Source organism: Diprion similis, chromosome 3, assembly GCF_021155765.1.
Source record: "Diprion similis isolate iyDipSimi1 chromosome 3, iyDipSimi1.1, whole genome shotgun sequence".
Taxonomy (NCBI): Eukaryota; Metazoa; Arthropoda; class Insecta; order Hymenoptera; family Diprionidae; genus Diprion; species Diprion similis.
In genome coordinates this window covers 1,660,676-1,680,508 of record NC_060107.1, presented here as the reverse complement: position 1 = coordinate 1,680,508, position 19,833 = coordinate 1,660,676, and the positions used below count along the sequence as shown (strand labels likewise).

At 36.6% G+C, this 19,833-nt stretch overlaps 1 protein-coding gene across 3 annotated transcripts; it reads left to right on the top strand.

Moving 5' to 3' along the window:
- The first annotated feature begins 690 nt into the window (after positions 1-690).
- Positions 691-18,507, top strand: LOC124404267 (adenylate cyclase type 2). Of its 3 annotated transcripts, none has more exons than XM_046878264.1 (20): positions 691-866; positions 8,298-8,432; positions 8,956-9,176; positions 10,094-10,250; positions 10,396-10,545; positions 10,685-10,803; positions 10,946-11,193; positions 11,440-11,795; positions 11,909-12,180; positions 12,399-12,587; positions 14,119-14,299; positions 14,816-14,899; positions 15,020-15,118; positions 15,229-15,372; positions 15,476-15,571; positions 15,941-16,064; positions 16,319-16,537; positions 16,904-17,141; positions 17,317-17,452; positions 18,256-18,507. In XM_046878264.1, the coding sequence occupies exons 1-20, from the start codon at positions 750-752 to the stop codon at positions 18,418-18,420; spliced, it is 3,450 nt and encodes a 1,149-aa protein (XP_046734220.1). In that variant the 5' UTR covers positions 691-749; the 3' UTR covers positions 18,421-18,507. The 3 variants fall into 3 exon arrangements, with proteins under 3 accessions (XP_046734220.1, XP_046734221.1, XP_046734222.1); XM_046878265.1 differs by having other exon boundaries at positions 692-866; positions 12,411-12,587; XM_046878266.1 differs by lacking the exon at positions 691-866 and adding an exon at positions 3,282-3,305.
- The last annotated feature ends 1,326 nt before the right edge of the window (positions 18,508-19,833 follow it).

Here is a 19,833-nt window from a genome sequence, read left to right as displayed (position 1 = left end):
CACAACGTACAGCTCCCAGACTATTCGCTTCTCGCCCTTTCTCTCTCTCTCTCTCTCTGTCACTCACTCTCTCTATTTCTCACTGCACTTACCATTCAAAACGCGTCAACGAAGTGGTTATATGCCATATAATAATGATATCACGAAGGAAGAAAATTGACACAAACCGGCGCGAATGCGTCATTGGGCTTGGTGATCAAAAGTCTTTATTGTTTCCGCTCGCCATCGGTTATTATGATCGACAACAATCGTGTAGAAAATGCGTTGAACGGTACTATAGATACCGTGTGTATGTATATCACACACCAGGAAAAAACTTACGGTCTTGATTGTTGTACAGTCCTTATAGAGTTATTTTAAATTCTTTTTACCATAACCGAAGAATATTATACATGATATATATATATGATTTTGCTGTACGGAGTGAAATGAAAGTGATAATTTAAAATTACAAAAAAATTTTAATATTCATGCAAACCTGATGGTATAATGACGTTCCTTCCAGATCACGGAATCCATTTCGATCTCCGATATACACAGAGGAAGAGGAGCCTGCCTGAGTCATGGGTTCGATGGCGATTTTCTCCGTTCGTCTTGTACATCGTGCGGGATCGATAGGGTCAAAAAATACCTGAAATATATTCCAAAGATAATTAATAATCGGCAATTGATTGAAAGGAAGTGAAAATAATAATTAGTCCGATTGAAATAGTGGTTGGTAAGTGAAGTAGAGTGAATCCTCGCGCATCATGGATCAAAGCAGCATGGAACTGGTGGCCAGGACCTCGTTGACGTCCCTTAAGGTCGACGCGGCTCGCATCGTCTCGGCAAACAACCTCGATGACTGGACGTGGACCAGCCTGAGGGTAAGTGATTTTTGGAATCTTGAAATTCCTATGGACTCGTCATACTTCCAAGTAATTATATATGTACACAACACATCATTGTCACACGTACACGTTATATAATATGATTTGTTGCTTGTATAATGGTTGCAAATTTTGCAACTCATCAACACAGTGAGATTACTTGATACAATATGCCGAAATAATGGATAGACCCCCAAGAGCAAGTTACACGATCAGTGAAAACCTTGATTTCATCTCTTGATAACGAACCTATTCGATTCGTTTGATCCTTGACCAAGATAGGCGGACGTCAACCTGCTTTGGATTTGGTAGCGATTTATAGTTTCGTGATCGTTTATATCATGGGAAGAATTTTGACTCTAATAACCACATTATTGATCAACGAATACTGCGATTGTTGTAGATATTGAATAAATACGAACAGGAGTATGAAAGTAAGGTTATGTCGATGAAAAAAGCTGAATAAAATTACATCTATGGTGAATATCGACAAGCTTGCGAGATCGATATCATAGATGTAGTTCAAAAGCGTCTGACGTTGTTTGATTCCTTTCTTCAAGTTACCTTAGATCGTAAAAACAAACCGATGTCCTTCCATAGTTGGATGAACATCCAAGGCAGGCATCTGCAGGGCTTCGCAGGACACTCGGGACTCTCAGCAAAGCGTGCGAAGACGAAGAACCTGTGTACGATCGATCATTTACAATTATAAAAAGAAAAACACACGAGTCTCGATTCCCTTGATGACACCAAAAGTTGTAATCGTTGCTCGGCGCCATTCCGCAATTTGCTTGATCGGATGGTTGTGCCACTGATAGGTCAAATAATTGACGTAGGAAATTCACGAGAATCGATATTTCTTATCTTATACCATTGATGTCTGTCTTATCAGTCTTGTCGCATCGCCATAATCATTTTTACACTTCCCTGCTCTCCGCCTCTCCCTCGATTTACTACAAGAACCCGTTAAACCCGTAAAACATGATTTTCTTTCATTCAATCACACGTCGGATCTATGAATTGTGAACAGTATCGTTGAATAACGATATGTGATTACATATTTGACGCTACTCACGATTAGCGGAGTGTCAAATCGATTCAATTCTTTACGAATACCGAATTTCCATATAAAATTGAACGATAAGACCACCGTCATCAAACACTCTCAACTTAACCTCAAACAAACTCAAATAAATTCGATCTACTATACAGACAAATGGTAATTCATGAAAAGCAAAACTCGTCCGTAACTGATTTCCTGAAATCTCAACATTTCAATTTATAATTATACAATAAAAATTCAGTGAATCTTTGTACCCCCCTACGGCACACCTCCACAGGAGAAGAACAGCTTTGAATGAGGGTGATAATCAGTCCGGAAGTAATTGTAATATAAGCTTCACTTTTGCTTCGTACTTCCTGTCAGTCCGGTTACAGCCGTGAGACGTTCCGATGAACTCTAGTTATCCCTAATCGCCAAGGCAAAGTTAAAAATTGTATCTACCGTATAATTAAAGTTTCTCGATAAAATTTCAACACACCATCCAGGCTGGCATAAATTTTGATCAATGTCTCTTCCACCGCCTCCGTATAAAAAACAAGTACGATGTCTGCATATTTTTCAAATTGAAATAATCTCCAAAACACGTGTAATTGGTTTTCCTAATAAATATGTATAAATATCATGGCCGCATATATAAACTACTTGTAAAACCGTTCTCTCACACTTCTTGGTACAGGTATTTTTAATCTTTTTCCCACGACAATAAAACCAAGTTCACCATATAACGATCGTTATTGAACAGTGCGGTCAATATTCCCTGAATCCAACACAACGAAATAGATCCAACCTCACATATGAACGACTCTGTCATATAATGACGGTTCAAAGTAGTATATATGTATAGTAATCGGTTCTATAAGCAGGGTCATTGAATCTCGCGTCTGCGAGTCACCTTAATTAACGAATGACTATACATATATATATATATATATAGTTTATATAATAAAACGTGATCATATCATGGGATCAGGCGGGTGCGTGAGCGGTCGAAACTCAACATATTGGTTCCAAATACGTATGCATGGTTAGGTATACCATGGAGTCCAGTGGTCCTGGAGATGTCCTTGAATGTTGTTTGTCCTTAAACTCCTTGAATTATGTTTTTCCTCAAAATTTCCTGAAGATGTCCTTGAATGCGTTACGGAATTTTTCCTGAACACCATGCATACGTACATATATAATACCTGAACGCACCTGCCCGCCCACAACTGAAGTAAATAAAGTGTGGATCAATATATTAGTCGGAGGACGCGCACACCTTCTTGATTCCTAGCCACCACCACCACCACCATGACAACCTCCGTCAAAACCCGAAGCACAACCACGAGCAGCACCTTTACTGCCGTGGTCTCTGACCTGCCCCAAGGTTTACGGTGCGTACGTTGATATCTCGTCCGAAGCATCGATATTGGCAGCGCGTTGTTGCTCTAGGTACCCACCCCATTGGTACCAGGGTCGGTTCCAGAAGCAATTTGGAAGCTCTCGGCGCGTGCGTGTTGCTCTCATCATCAGGGTTAGCTAACCGGAGACCCCAGCCAGCAGCTGGTTGCTGGTTTAGGCCACCGGTGTTGCTCTCCTGGTCATCCAGGCGGTGTTGTTACATCATCCCCGAATCCTCATATATTCTCAGTGACAAGAATTCTCTCTGGCAGATGGTCTCGGCGCGTGTGCAGCTCGTCGTGCGTCTATAAAGCGGTATCAAGAGTCGGTTGTGCCGCGCGTAGCGCGGTGATGCTGACCTAGAGCTTTACAGACCGCGGACACGGTCTTTGCCCATTTAATTTCCTCATTTTTCACCTTGCCTTTCCTTCTCCCGGACAGCAGCCGTTTGCCCGGGCGACGCCTCATCCCTTCCCCGCTACCACACAGCACCCGCAAGCATTAAACCTATCATCGTCATCCTCGTCTCTCGTACTAGCTGCGATACAGGCACACCTGGTAGACGGATATATTCAAGCTTCCTGAAACATAAGACCGCACCATTACATCATGACCACGTTGTGCTGCACGAGATGTCCTTATTAAACTTACGTGTATACTTACACTTGTCTGAACGGAAGTGAGCACATTGGACATAGTAAGAACGATTATGCTTTTACTCACTTCTTCCTCTTCGTCTTCATATTTCTTCTCGGTGCAGTGTATAGTGTTTTGACATCAAGTGAATGATCTCGGGGTTCGTATGGTATTACCAAAATGTGTAGATCGTGGTGTCGTCGAAGTCCATCGTAAAAAAAGGTGCGCCAAGACTAGTTCCCATCGTTTGTTGTTTTTGTTAACGTGACAATTAGAGAGAGCATGTGATGCATGTGCCGTTACTGCTGGAAGACACGTTGTGTTGTGTGTTGTTGACGCGTACTCTGCACGCGACACGGCAATTAAAGGCAACAGTTGTGCTTCGAGCTTCGACTGATTCCACGCATTCCTCCAATCTGCAAAGCAAACAAATCGGTTATTCCACCACAAGGTATAAATCGAATTATTTTAAATATAGAATAGATATCGAGGTTTAGACAAGGCCAGAAGTTCAAGGCCCAATCAATGCAGCAGAGACTCTCTCATGCCTGCCATACAATCAATATTATAGGTACTCTATAAGCGATATCGAGACGATTGCTGACGTTTCGGTAGCCAGACGGTGCAGACTTTGATCACAAGTGTTGTATACGCACATCGTTTAACTTCCCATTTATATACAATCAGGTTACAGAGTTTATAAAGTCGTACGATTTGTTAGGATAAGAAGTTCCTCGCCGAAAATTAAACTGTCTCTGATGTCGTGATTCTTCGAGATCTGATAAAACTTTTCGTCCATCGTCTAAAAAGTATGGAAACAATCCAATTCTAACCAATTTCTGACCCCTTGCCAATATCCTCTGATCCAAAATATCTAATAATTTTGAAAACAAGATGAATGAAAAATATTCTTTTCCTTTCTTTCAAATCCCTCAAATTGTGTTAGTCGGTGAAGAATAATATCGATAACGTGAGTAACAATCGTTCAATACATACAAATTATTATATACCCATATAGGTGTAATATAATCGTGATAAAAGATCTTCTCCTACCGATCTTATATTGAGATAATGTGAGGAAAAATAATCGGCTTTAACTGGCATTGTTTCAGCGCCAGTGATAAGACGATGATTATAGAATATTGGTTGGAGTAGAATATTATGATCCAGGATGATCATCTCTGACAATCGGTGCGGCGTTTTTCATCTTGTAAAATGAATCAATTGATTAATTAATTAACCAGAGAATTATTCTCGAGGAGGAGGAGGAGGAAGAGGAAGACTGTCGATATTTTTATTTTTTGATACGAGGATATTTTTTCAAATTTTAGCCAATCAATAACAATGGCGTCAGCAATGTTTGGGATCGTGTATAATTCATAACTATTGCATTTGAAAAGTAATATACTTGCTACCTGTAGCAGGAGGCGCATTATACACGGCATTTTGTCTAGCTCGCGGGAATACAAATGAAACAATTTAACGACGTTAATAACAACAAACTATAATTAACACTAAACCAGAGCTAATTGACAAGCTGCTAGCCGTCTAATTGTAAGAGGAGGTAGGTATTATTATAGTCGGTCGATCGATATCTATAGATGCGTTTTATATTATAAAACACAATTTCTTCATCGCTGTTTAATAATACAGAGTGACCAAAATTGTTTGGGGGAAAAAAAAAAATTCCATCGGTTTTCCATAGTTTTTCTTACCATTTTCCCACTTCTAGTAAGTTACTAAAACCTAAATCGTTCAGTTTATTAACTCTATATATTCGGTTCGAAATTCAATTTGAATTGAAAAAAAATATGACGTGCAAAAAACAGTCAATTTTCAGCTCAAAATATTGAAAATTCAATTAAGTTACGATTTTTTTTTAGTAGAATGGATCCATTTCCCGATTTTTTTTTTTTTTTTACTGTTTTATAAATTTCATTTTTAATACACAAAATTTCATTTCACCAAAGATAACTAATGTGCCTTGAAATATAACAGTTAAATAGTATCCCAGAATTTTTTCAACTTATGCGAATCGATATTTCCGATTCTATGTAATGCATTTTTGACATGGGGCACAAATATTTATAGAGGATTTGTAATATTACAGTAATAATACCTGTCGTTAATAGATTAGAGTATTTATATCGATCGAATTATAGTTGATATAATTTAAAACCATAAAACGTTATTTTGTATGATAACTATCGCAGTTAATATACATCGCGCCTATAATTTATAAGTAATAACGAGATCTTGGTATAATATTTATTCTGTTTTTTTTTTCTTTCTTTTTTTTACACACAATCGTTAGCGCAAAAATTTGATTTCGAAAAATATAGGATTAGTAATCGACGATAATTATGAAATCGATTTCGGTTAGATCATGAGTTTAGATGGTCCAGACCGAGGTTAAAAAAATACGGAAGCGGTTGAGGATATTCAGACTATAAATCGATAAAATCTAGACTAACGGGCGTAAAATTTTTATTCCCTTCTCAGACGATTATAATCCAATGTGCTTTCGAGTTAATAACTATATAGGTATATACAAAGTACGGTTGTAAAATCTTTTGAAAATAGACACACACATCTATATATATATATATATATAATACATATAACTTTGCGTTATATCATTCGAAAAGCGCGTCTCACCGAAATAACTTCGTTGTTTACGATCCTACGATTTTTTTTTTTTATTTTTTTTTTTTTTTATCTACGTCGTTTATTTTTCACACATTTCTTACACATAGTCCACTATACAAATATATAAATTCTATGAACACAGTGTGATCATAGAAATCGAACAGCTATCATAAAAACATAATGTAACTGGTCAGATAGTGCGTTTTATATTTTTTTTTTTGTATTTTTTTGTTTCAACCTCAAGTGAATCTACGACTCAATTACTACCAATTTTTTTTTGTATTAGTTTTTGACTCAACTTAAAACAATTTTTTTTTTTTTTTTTCCCTCGTTATTATTTTTAAAACATCGTTCTTGTATATAATAAAAAAATTTATAAACGTTGGTTTAAACAACTCTTTTTGGCATATCCTGTTTTATATATAAAGATATATAATTTAGAATATGTTTTTAACAGTGGTTAAAATAAAAGACCGAAGTGTAATAAATAATAAGATGAATAACAAACGATCCGGGAAATGAATTTTAACGCGACAATTAGCGAATCGATTGTAAAAACAACTTTGCAACAAGTTGAAATTAAACACGCTCATATATATATATGATGACATGCGTGCCATGCGGAGTAACATTATTACGATGATGATGATGCTTATGATGTCGGATCTAATTAGATTATAAACGGTACAACGATCACGGCAAGCAAAACGGGTTATAACAGTTTTTCATTTAAACAAGTGTTCGCTGTTATAACGATGTCAAGTGCGTGGAAAATTAATAATCCGTCGATCATTTACAGGAACTACTGTAATATTTACCTACCTTCGTATTATAATAACGATTTACCGCATAACGAATTCAATTAAAGACGTTAAACACCTAATTATGTGACATTAATGTGTGTGTATATATACATATAAAATCATCGATTATATATATATTGTCCGCATCTGCTTAATATTATACTATATGGGATATTCCATGTCAACTCGACCAGTGTTAAGCCCCAATCATCTCAAAATCATTTCATGTTTTTTTCTATTCAAAACGTTTATTCGTTTATTTTTCATAAATATCTGAAGTCGATTGGAAATGGCCATTTTGAAAAATTTCAACAAATTCTCAAAAATCCAGTGCCCCCCCCCCCCCCCCCTCCGCTAAGAAAAACGTGGGCCCAATTTTTTTGATCTTTTTTTTTTTTTTTATCACCTAATTCGGAATTTTGAACCCAAAATTAATACAGAATCAAATCGTGAGCGTCAAATGAGGGCCAATCTATTTGTAAATGTTCAGTTTCACCAATTCAATGATGCGCAACTCTAGTTAGTACCTAAAGATAATTTTGGGTTTAAGAATTTCAAAATTCCGAACTAGGGGATAAAAAAAATTCAGCCCACATTTTCCTGAGAGGAGAGGGGAGGGGGGGGGGGGGGGATTTCGTGTAATTGCCTGGATTTTTGTGAATTTTTTAATATTTCGAAAAATGGCTATTCGCAATCGACTTGAAATAGTTATAAAAAATGAACAATTTGATGAAAAAAAAATTTGATAAAATTCAGATCGCCTTATCAATCGAGTAGAATGTTGGAAAAAAGCATGAAATGATCTTGGGCCGGTCGAGTTGGCGTGGAATACCCCATATGTAATTCACTTTGAATATGTAATATAACTGAAACGATTTATCTGCATGATATCTGCAGAAACAATTCAAGTACAAGAATTTGGAAAAACTCTATCTAACCTACCAAAGAAGACTACAAAATGGATATTTGTCCCTCTTCATTATACTCCACGGAATCCTGATCGTAGTTCACTCGGCCGTACTGGTCACAATGGTAAGCCAATAATATAGTGCAAAAAACTAATTGTTATACCTTTTCTATACTAACAATAAATAGCTATTTATGTGGTATGCCCGTAAACAGCTTTTTTTTTATTTTTATTTTTTTTTTTTTGGCAAGGATAAAGATTTCAGGACGAGCTGAAGGCGAGCCGGAAGCGAACCGGAAGCGAGTACTGAAATTATCCCAGCCAAAAAACGGTTTACTGGCATGCCACATACAACATTTTTTACGATATGAGCGTTGAAAAGCAAAACGAAAAGTGAGATTATGTCGCGATCTGTTCGACGAAGCTACTTTATTCGCGCAGTTTGGTATGCGCACTTCGAACTGCGCATCAAAACTGTGGAATAAAGACTTTATTCCGCAACTTTGTTCGCTGCTGTATAAAGCGTCACTTTACGGAACGAAAAGTGCCGCAAAATGTAGACTTTTCAATACCCATGCCGTAAAAATAAATAACAAAACAATTCGAACGAATAAACAACCCTGTTATCGGGGTGCGCATCTGTTCCAGGGTAGCTTGGAAGGTGCGCTACCCGATGTAATCACTTACAGTGTGATCGGGGTGCTTCTCTGCCCTTTGATCACGCTATCCTGCAGGACAAAATTCATCGCAAAGGACCCCTGCGTACCTGTTTTACTATCATGCCTGACGGTTGCTCTACTCGTCATAGGCGACGTTGCGATGCCCATTTACCGCGCCGCGAGCCAAGGCAACAATACTCCGGCGGTAAGGTATGGCCTCTTCTCATATAGCTGATTAAACGGTTCTTTCATAATCTACGTAAGGGTTGTTCTGTTTCGTTAATTGGTTGGTGCGAGAGAAACGTCTGACGAGGAGAGAATTCGTACGAACCCTTGTGATGCTGAGACTAATTTTATAACGAAATCATATTTAAAAAAATCAAAATGGCCGATCCAATATGGTCGAAAAAAATTTTGAATTTTCGAAAATCTGATTTCAGATTCGTAATCAGCGACCCCAAAAATTTGAAGACAGATTTTTTTTTCTTCGGATTCGATCATTTTTGAAATTTTCTTCCACCGTTTTGAATTTTTAAAATCCGGATTTCAGACTTGTAATTAGCGGTCCAAAAAACTTATGAGTGAATTTTTTCAATCAGAAATAGTAAAAAAAAAAAAACCGCAAAGAAATCTGTTGAAAAATTCCCCAAGCATAGAAAAAAAAAAGTATTAAAGAATTTGTTGTTTAAGAATATCCAGACACTTACTTAATTACTCAAATTATTACAACAAAAAAGGTGATCTTAAAGGATTACCCGGCATACCTACAGCTAGAACGTAACTGTGAAATACATCATAATACAGAAGAACCTGTAGAACAACTATCAAAGTGAAAAAATCGACTTTTATTTATATAAACGTCGTCATCTAAATATAGCATTTACGATCTCGTCCATAAATATCTCTAACGTCAAACTTTAAAAAGTATTCTAAACAAGAAATATACGGAGGAGGAGATTGGAGGTAGAAAAACAACAAGAAAAAAAAATTTCAAAAATAAAAAAAAATGGTATATACAGAATATTGAGAAATCGATTAAAATTCAAAGTACCACGTTCCACTGTCCAAAAAGATGAAAAAAAAAAAAAAAAAAAAAAAAAATTTAACGTCAAAGTTTCGTATCTTAGGCCGGCATACGCGACCCACACACTTTTGGCCTGTTACGTTTTCCTACCGTTGACGGAAAATCTGCACGCTTTTCTTCTCGGCGTGACGGCAACCCTGTGTCACCTGGCCAGCCTGGCACTGGTCACATACAGAGACGAGAGGTATCTAGTTGGCAAGGTAATTATCACCATACCGAGTCGCCACTTATATAGTCATAACTATAGCGACAATTAATTCTTCGACATTTATAAACAGAAAGATCATCATCATCATCATCATCATCATCATCATCATCATCATCCTTTTAAATTTACTTCCATAGTTGGTACCGGACGCGATTTACTTCATATGCGTAAACGGGCTTGGACTCTATTTCCGTTTCATGAACGAGGTCATAATCAGAAGGTCGTTCCTTGACAGGCGGAAATGCGTCGAATCAACGTTGAAGCTTAACTATGAGAAAGAACAAGAGGTTAGTTACTTCGTTACCTGTGTACAAAAGTTATTGAAACATCGCTAGTCATCAGGATAAAGTCATAACGCGATTTTAATTTTTCAAAGAGAAAAATTTAATTAACTTTACAGTAAATATGTGTCTTCAATATTTACAGGAACAACTAACGCGGAGTATATTGCCGCAGCACATTGCGGCGCAGATAAAAAAGGACTTCAGGAACATATTCAAGTTCATGGAAGAGCACAACACGATAAAACAGAAGACACCCTACAAGTATATATATATATATATATATATATTGCAAAACTTTAATCGTTAGATAATATTTTTTTACAAACGACAAAAGAAATGAAAAAACAGCCAACAATCATGCTCTAAGACTATAAATAATAACAATGTAAACACACGTTTTCAGTGATCTCTACGTGGAAACGCACAAGAACGTTAGCATCTTGTACGCAGACGTTGTAAATTTTTCCGGTCTGACGGTAACCCTGCCAGTTCAAAAGCTCGTCGAAACTTTAAACGATCTTTTCGGTAGCTTTGACGAGGCGTCGGAAAAACACAACGTCCTACGTATCAAGTTCCTTGGAGATTGTTACTACTGCGTGAGCGGTGTTCCAAACCCAAACGCACACCATGCAAAAAGCTGCGTCGACCTTGGTAAGGAGACCAGAAAGTATGAGATTGAAGTAACGATAACGTTACCATAAACCATACCGAGAACCCATCGTGCGTATATTTTCCAACATCCAACACTTCGGAAGTCCTTCCAAAAGTTGAAAAGTAACGAATTGCTTCCTGATATTTGGCAACGTTAACGTTACTTACCTCAAACCACTTGAGCAAACCATAAAAAAATTTCGTCTGTATCTCACAGAAAACTTGTATGTTTTATATTTTCCTCAGGTCTGGACATGATCCAGATAATCCGAAAGGTTCGAGAATTGCGAGGTCTTGACGTGGACATGAGAATCGGAGTTCACTCGGGCACGATAATATCGGGTATAATCGGTGCCAACAAATGGCAGTACGACGTGTGGTCCCGTGACGTAGTGATAGCGAATAAAATGGAGCAAACCGGAAGAGCTGGAAAGGTCCACGTGACGCAACAGACCCTGAACCTCCTGGACGTCAATCAGTACAATTGTACGCCGGTGGAATCGGTCAACAACGAAACCCTCAACAAGTACAAGATCAAAACGTACCTCCTGACACCGTCTCCGTCACCTCTCCACATTTCCCATGATCGAGATTCGTTTGAGGTGCGTTACGGGTCCGTCTAATCCATGGTTCTCATGTAACGACGAGCGATGTAATCGTGGAGTACCTTTTACATAACATAATAACGATCGTTGACAAGCGAACCTTGTTGCAGAACAGCGAGAACCTCTTGACACCGGATGGGACAGAGTCCAGAGTCTACCTTAAGGCCCGAAGATCAAGCGCAAGACCCAGCATCTCGTTTTCCGCGAAAAGCAAAAGCCGAAATCCACCTGTCGCCAATGGACACGCCGATGTTACCGTCGGCACGTTTCGGAGACGAACAGCCTTCATGGGAACGAATTTACGACAGTATCAGCAAATGCTGAAGACAGCTGACGCTCACATGGAAACTGCGATACAACAGATGCCGCTGAGTAAATTCGAGTGAGTTTTATGCATATACATACATATTAGGATGGTCCATGTTTATGGTGTACGTTGACGAATTTTTCCACCCAGTTCACCTTAAATTGACTTATTTGAAGTAGATTTGTAAGGTGGAACGGAAAAAATTCATCATCAACATCGTAAATTAAGGACCACCCCAAGCCTGAAAATTGTGTAGTTCATTAATAAAAGAAAACACCTCTGATTTCATGAAGACTGTATTCCAGGCAATGGTTCAAAGCTGAGCACCTGAACCCGTTTTTCCTAACGTTCCATGACTTGACCTGGGAGTTACCGTTCATGCAAGAGTCCGACCCGCTATTCAAATTCTACGTGAGCTGTGCCGGATTGGTTTTGGTCTGCATGGGTTTCATGACCTTAATGCCGAGTCTAACGCAGTCAGCGTAAGTCGAATTTGTATGAATAGAAACAAACGCGTTGTGCCTTAAAAAAATAATCTTCCCCGTTGCATTATACGCCAAAGTTTCGTCAGCCATTGTTGCAGTAATTGTTTATGTAACCAAAGTTACGTTACATGTAAACGCGATGTAACCTGAGAATGAGAATCCCATTAATAGTTTAGTTGTCTGCTGGACACAGCTTCAACAGACTTCCATAGCTAACGAAAAGTGTAAAACACACGTCTACTAATAATAAACTTGTAAAAGTAATATTTCCCTCTCTGTACTGGATGCAATATCTGTCCGTCAATCGATATCGAACCGTTATAGTCTTGTTGTTCGTAGTCGAAATCTGGTCTTCAGATCTAATCTCACGTAATACAAGAAAAACACGGTTTATCACTTGTTCGCGAGTTTATCTTGCGAATATAATATAATTCAGCCCCACATATAACAAACATGTATTCTGGGCATAAAGAAAACACGTGGCCCGCGTCTAAATTCAACAGTTTTTTCATTCATCACCACCAAGACACTGGTTGAAAAAATTACTCGCAATGAAAAACAAACAAAAAAACAAACGAATGATTAACCTTTACCCGGCACATCTTTTTTTTTTTTTTTTTTTTCTAGTCTCATGTGACAAAATGTTAGTTTTTGATGTTTTAAGAGCCCACTCCAAAGGACAGCTCAAAAAAAAAATTTTAAGAGGTCGCTCCAAATTTTAAAAAATGTCAAAAATCGTCAAAAGATTAAATTAAAAAAAATTAAATTTTCAGTATTTTGTTTGATTTTTAATTCACGTCGTGGTGTATTGTTATCGATCCTTTCTTACTAAGTTAGAGAAAAAAAATTTATGAAATTTTAATATGAATATTAAAAAGTCGCTCGAAAAGATCTAAAGAAATGCACCAAAAAATTTAAAAAAAAATTATGAGCGACTTTTCAAAATTCAAATTTTGAACTGAAATTTTCGGAAACTTATTTTTTTTTGTCTACAAAATTATACCGTAACAAGAAAAAAATTTGCAAAAAAAAAATCGATTTCTGACAATTTCTGACGATTTAAAAAATTTGGAGCGACCTCTTAAAAATTTTTGTTTGAACTGCCCTTTGGAGTAGGCTCTTAAAACATCAAAAACTAACATTTCGTCACACGAGACTAGAAAAAAAAAAAAATAGTCGGTTTTTTGCGCCACCCTAATATATATATATATATATATAACACTGCCGGTACCTTGGGTTCGATTAAAATAAAAAATTATTCTTGAAACCTTTTTTCTTTCATCTCGTAAAAGCGAGACTTGAGCGAACCCCCCCCCCCCAAATTAAATTCCTTCGTCACAGCAACCAATTTTCAGTTGGGGTCTGCAACGACCCCAAAGGCCCCAGGTAAAGGTTAAAACTCTGATCAAAATAGTGAAAAAATTTTTTTTTTTTAATTTTAAGAACCAAAAAAAAAAAAAAACAAAGACAAATGAATTTCTCCTTTTCGAAACACGCGTCTCGATCATAAAGGTTTTGTAATTTTCAGATGGCACGTAAGCACGGGAATCGCTTACGGAATAGCTATGGCGTTCCTAGTCTTGTTATTGCCTTTCACGTGGCTCCATTACGCATGGACAAGGTGGAAGGACCCTCACGAAGAACAGGAGGGTCACGTTCCCCAGCCGGAGAATAAAGTACTGCTATTTATGTACCAGACAAGCGTCAAGGTATGAGAAAGTATTATACATACATACATACATACATACATACATACATACATACATGCATGCATGCATGCATCGTCTGCATAATATTATTACATATGGTTATACACACGTAGAGTACAACCAATACGTATTACACATCGTCACGTGATCCGCCTGTTTGGAAAAAAAAAAAAATACATGGGCATACAGTATCATACATCGATTATAAAAGTCATCGTCATTTTTTAACAATAGTTCAAACTAGATTTGAACAGAAATGACTAGGATCTTTGATTCTTGGAGAAGAGAATTTCCGATGTAGTACGAAGATGAAAATATTCTCCGAATCTAACAATTGGATGCAGAATCATCGGAATTTTGGAACTTTATAAAAAAAAAACAAACCAAAAAAAAAAAAAAAAAAACAGGACTGTTAAAGCTTATAGTTAGTTTTTTGTGTGATTAAATTTCCTCGAATGAATTTATTACACACGTCAAACTGTCCGAATGTAACCTAAGCTTCTCTGCTAAGCGCAGGTTGTCTGGAGCGCACTTTTACGAACCTGTCTCTACCTGGTGATCACAATTCTATTGGCAGCCTGTGCCATGGTCGACATGGTGGTACGTGATGAGTAAAAAATTTATAATAATAAAAAAAAAGAAAATTGATAAGATGAAAAGAATCGCATTTTGATAAATTGTTTGATTTTATTTTTCTTTTCTTTTGGGGGTTCAATAAAGGTGGAATGCGACAACGTGGATTACCTCGCCCTGAACAACCTTACTTCAAGCATAACAGCGATCGGTGCATCTGAGGTAGAATGCAAAACGCCGCAATGGGTGAGAAAACATGTCAACTTTTATTTTCACACAATTGCACAATTATTACAACTTCCGATTTTGAAGCTGGGGAAATCGCGAAAGTTTATCGATATTTTTGGAATTTTCAGCAAATGACTCAGACATGTTCCCTGGCAATATTGATGAGCTTTCTGTTCCTACGAATACACTTTTGCCTTAAGCTCATCATCGGATGCTCGATAATGGGATTCTACACTTGGAACATCTGGGTATTCAGATCCGCCCTGTTTCAGGTGATGACTCGAGTTTTTATACTAATCAATGAATCGAACATTGGCAAAAAATCGTTTGTGCCCAAATAATCGCAATTATTTATTCCCAATTATTCCTCCACAGTCAGGCGAATCGTGGAACCCGCAATTGGAACCCAGAGTGGCACACATTCTGAGCGTCGTTTTCCTCACGTTCTCATTGCACATAATCGATCGTCAGGTAAGCGGTTGAAATTTATATAATTTTTCGTTAAGCACTGCGATAATTGGAAAATGTTTTTTAACCGTGTCCTTATTACAAGTACAGTAAACGAGGCGGGATTCAAATTTTGAATTTGGAGTGAAACTTAAAGTAAAGAAATCGAACTTTGACGAACATCGAAGTTCCGAAATTTTCACTTCCTTAGATTTCTTGCTTGGTGAAATTCCAACATTTAGATCTTTCTTTATTTTGGACTCTGGACTTTGGACATTATTTTATTTTGTAATCCTCATCATTCCACTGTTCTTCAATCAACTTCAATCAGAGCATCGCAAAAGTAAAAATCTTCATTAATCCTACCAAATTATCGAATAAAATACGTTTCAGGCAGAGTACCTGAACAGACTTGACTATCAGTGGAAACGGCAGTTAACAAAAGAACAGGCCGAGGCATTCCACACGCGAAACGCCAACAAAATGTTGCTGAGGAACATCCTTCCGGAACACGTTGGTTCGTTTAAAGGACCTTTAATTCATGATGTTGAAGTTAGTAACGTTACTGTAACGATGCATCTTCACACTTTTAGGAGTGTCTAGAATTGTGTTTGTAAAGCCAACTCCTCCAAAGTCATGATCTAAAATTGGTCTCAGTGATAATTTTTTCTTACCGATGATGTTTCGTTACGTTAACGTTACTAACTTCTTCAGCCTCATTTTAATGATTCAACAACATCGCGAGTTTTTTATCGTAAAATTGTCTTTCAGCCGAGTTTTACCTGAACACGAATAGAAACGAGGAGCAGCTTTATCACAAACCGTACGACACGGTAGCAGTGATGTTCGCATCACTGACCGAATTGTCAATGGACGAAACGGACCTCACAGAAAAAAACATCCTGATTATCCTGAACCAGATAATTTGCGAATTCGACAAATTACTATTCCAGCAGAGTTTCCTGAGAGTAGAGAAAATCAAAGTGGCAGGTGAGTTTGTACATTAAATTTTTTTTTTTTTTTGTTGCATAAATGGGCTTCTGGGATCACTGATTACGAATCTGAATTGAGAATTCGAAAATTTCATATCAACTCTGTAAAATTGGTAGATTATCAAAAAATGCTTTTTGCTATTTTCGCGCGTGGAAAAGCACGAATCAAAAACAATGAATAAATAAATAAATAAATAAATAAATTTTGTACTTTTTTAGACTTTTAAAAATATTTTAGTGAGTATTTGGAGAAAAAAAAAAAAAAAAAAAAAAAAAAAAACCGTGAATCAAAGTGTTAATTTTTATTTCGTCTCAATTTCCCAATTCAGAAAGCATGCATGATAATTAATTTTCTCGCGTTCAGGAACGACGTACATGGCAGCCTGCGGTCTGGACGCGGGTCACAGGGATTCCCTACGAAGTTCAGGATCGGGAAGCCTGGACGAGGACGGGGAATCCGACAGTGGTAGAAAGCCTGGAGAGTATCGACTCTACCACGAACAAGACCACGTCGTCACAGTCATGACTCGATTCGCGGCCCAAATGATGCACGTCCTCGACGGTATCAACAGGGAAAAAATATCGAATATCGAACCGTACAAGTAAGATTTTCAAGCACGTGATACGTGTTTTTTTTTTCTCAAATCTAGATACCCTGTAAGATGGATTTAACGATCTTTGAAAGATTAAAAGCGTTGTTAATGTAAAAAAAAAAAAAAAAAAAAAAAAAAAAAAGAAATAAGAAAAACGTGACTGCAATGATTTTGTGTATTTCAGACTGAGGATCGGCATTTCGCACGGAGAAGTGACGGCCGGCGTGGTTGGCTCCCAAAAACCGCTTTACGACATCTGGGGAGATGCTGTAAACATGGCGTCGAGAATGGACACAACCGGAGTCCCGGGAAAAATTCAGGTACCAACAAATGAAAAGGAGACTCGAAAATTGCAGTTTTAACCCATTCAGTCAACTTTTACAACAAGATAGTATCTCGTGGCTTTTGGCGTGGCTGATTACGAATCCGAAATGTAATATAAAAAATTCAAAATGGCAGATCTAATATGGTCATTGAGAATGTCAAATTTGATCAAATCCAGTCAAAAAACTCTGTGCAGGGGTTTTCGGGATTCAAAATCTGATTTCAGATTCATAATCAGCGACCCGAAAAACCCTTGAACAGAGTTTTTTCTCCGGATTCGATCGAATTTGATATTTTCTTCCGCCATATTGGATCAGCAATTTTGAATTTTTGAAATCCGACTTCAAACTCGCAATCATCGGCCACAAAAAACACGTATACGTGTAAAGGTGTAACTTTTTTTCGGAAACGAATTATTTCTTCAATTGTCAGATTTTTTTCAATCAATTTTTTTCGAACAATAATAATTTAAATTATATAACAATAATTAGTTTCGAGTATTGAAAACTTATTAGTATACTATCAGAACTGTGAAAAAAAAGTATAAAAAAATATGTCGAAACGTTTTCTAAGTATGGAAAAAATGGATATAAAATAGGAAGTAAGATTACTTAGGACTATGACTCAAATGGTAACAACAAAGTCGATAATCTTAAAATCACACGTATCGAATCCTTGAAAACTCGCAATGTCGATGAATTGTAATTGCTTTTTGAAACTTGTAAAAAACAATTTTTCTCTCAAAATTTCAAGTAACAGCTAATTTCTATATTTCATTTCATTTCATTTCTGTGCGCAGGTAACGAAGGAAACTGCAGCCTTGTTAGAAGAACAGGGTGTGAAGTGCGAATTGCGAGGAGACACGTACGTGAAACCAAAGGGTTTGGTAACTACGTATTTCGTCTCTGTGAACGAGCGTCGACAAATTCAGAGATTGGAATCGATACAGGAGACAAGATTGTGAGCAAAACGAAACGCGCGCGCGTATTAAATCGCGATTAACATTGAAAAGTTGTTTAAAAAAAAAAAAAAAAAAAAAAAAATTACCGTTTCAATAATTCCATCCTTAAGGAAGGTCTCGGGTGAATTTTCTATGATATCGAGTTTTTTGTTTTTCAAATATGTAACTAAAAAAACAAATGCACAAAAATTCCTTCCAACAAAATTTAGATTATTTTATTATAATACGTGTCCTGGAAAAGAAAATTTCAATTTCTTGCGATGAAAGTGTACGAGCAAAGAAATTTTCGGGAACGATACGCTGGAAATTTTCTGCCAAAACTTTCATCGCTGGCGATTGAAATTTTTTTTTTTTTTTTTTTTTCAAGACACGCACTACCATAATCGAAATTTTCTTTGGAGGAATTTTTGATCACATCTTTTTTTGATCGTTTCAAAAATCAAAATCTCGATATTAACAGAATTTCATTGTAGTACCCCCCTTAAACAAGAGATCTGCGATAATTTGCTTGAAAAATTGTCCACGAAAACTGGAAAAAAAAAAAAAAACAACAACAACAACAAAAAAAACACGCGTTTTGACTTCTTCGATAAAAGTTAAAGAAATTTCTTAATAAATTCATCATCACACGTGCGAATAAAGCTTTTTCGCATACGCTATAGTCTCACACATTTTTCATATATATGCCTGAGACTCACAGTGTAGATGCATTTTAGCATCAGATATATGAATATATATATATATATATATATATATATATATATATATATATATATATATATGCATATACAACATGCCAACATATAATGTATATGTGTATAGTAATCGATTCTCGAGTCAGAATTAAATCGTCGGACCTGCAAACACCGTCTTCGGGTATATAGATTAATATTATACAGAAATTATTATTATTAATATGTACATTATAAGTATGCATATATGTATATACATAATTATCACCAGCGGAAAAATATTTCCCCTGTCTCGAAAAGAGAGAAAATAATAATAATACAAGTACAATATTGTATTGTTATTATCGAAAATAGTATGCGTGTGTCTGTGTGTGTGTGTGAATAATAATTTCTTTTTTTTTTGTTTTTTAAAATGACCAAAGAAGACACAACGGAAATGAATGATATATAATTTCCATGTTGAATTAAAAACGCAAAATGTATAATAAATGTTGTAGGGTAAAATAATATGATAAATAATTATTACCGGAACAGATTTAATTAACATACGCTCTGCATGTCTGTCGCGCGATTGAACAATTCATTATTTAGAAACAAACAAATGTGTGTGTGTGTGTGTGTGTGTGTGTGTGTGTGTGTGTATTCCTGATCATCTGATCGATTGTGTGTGTGTTTTTTTTTTTTCAATTTTACCAAAGCTCGCTGTACATTAATGATCAATAAT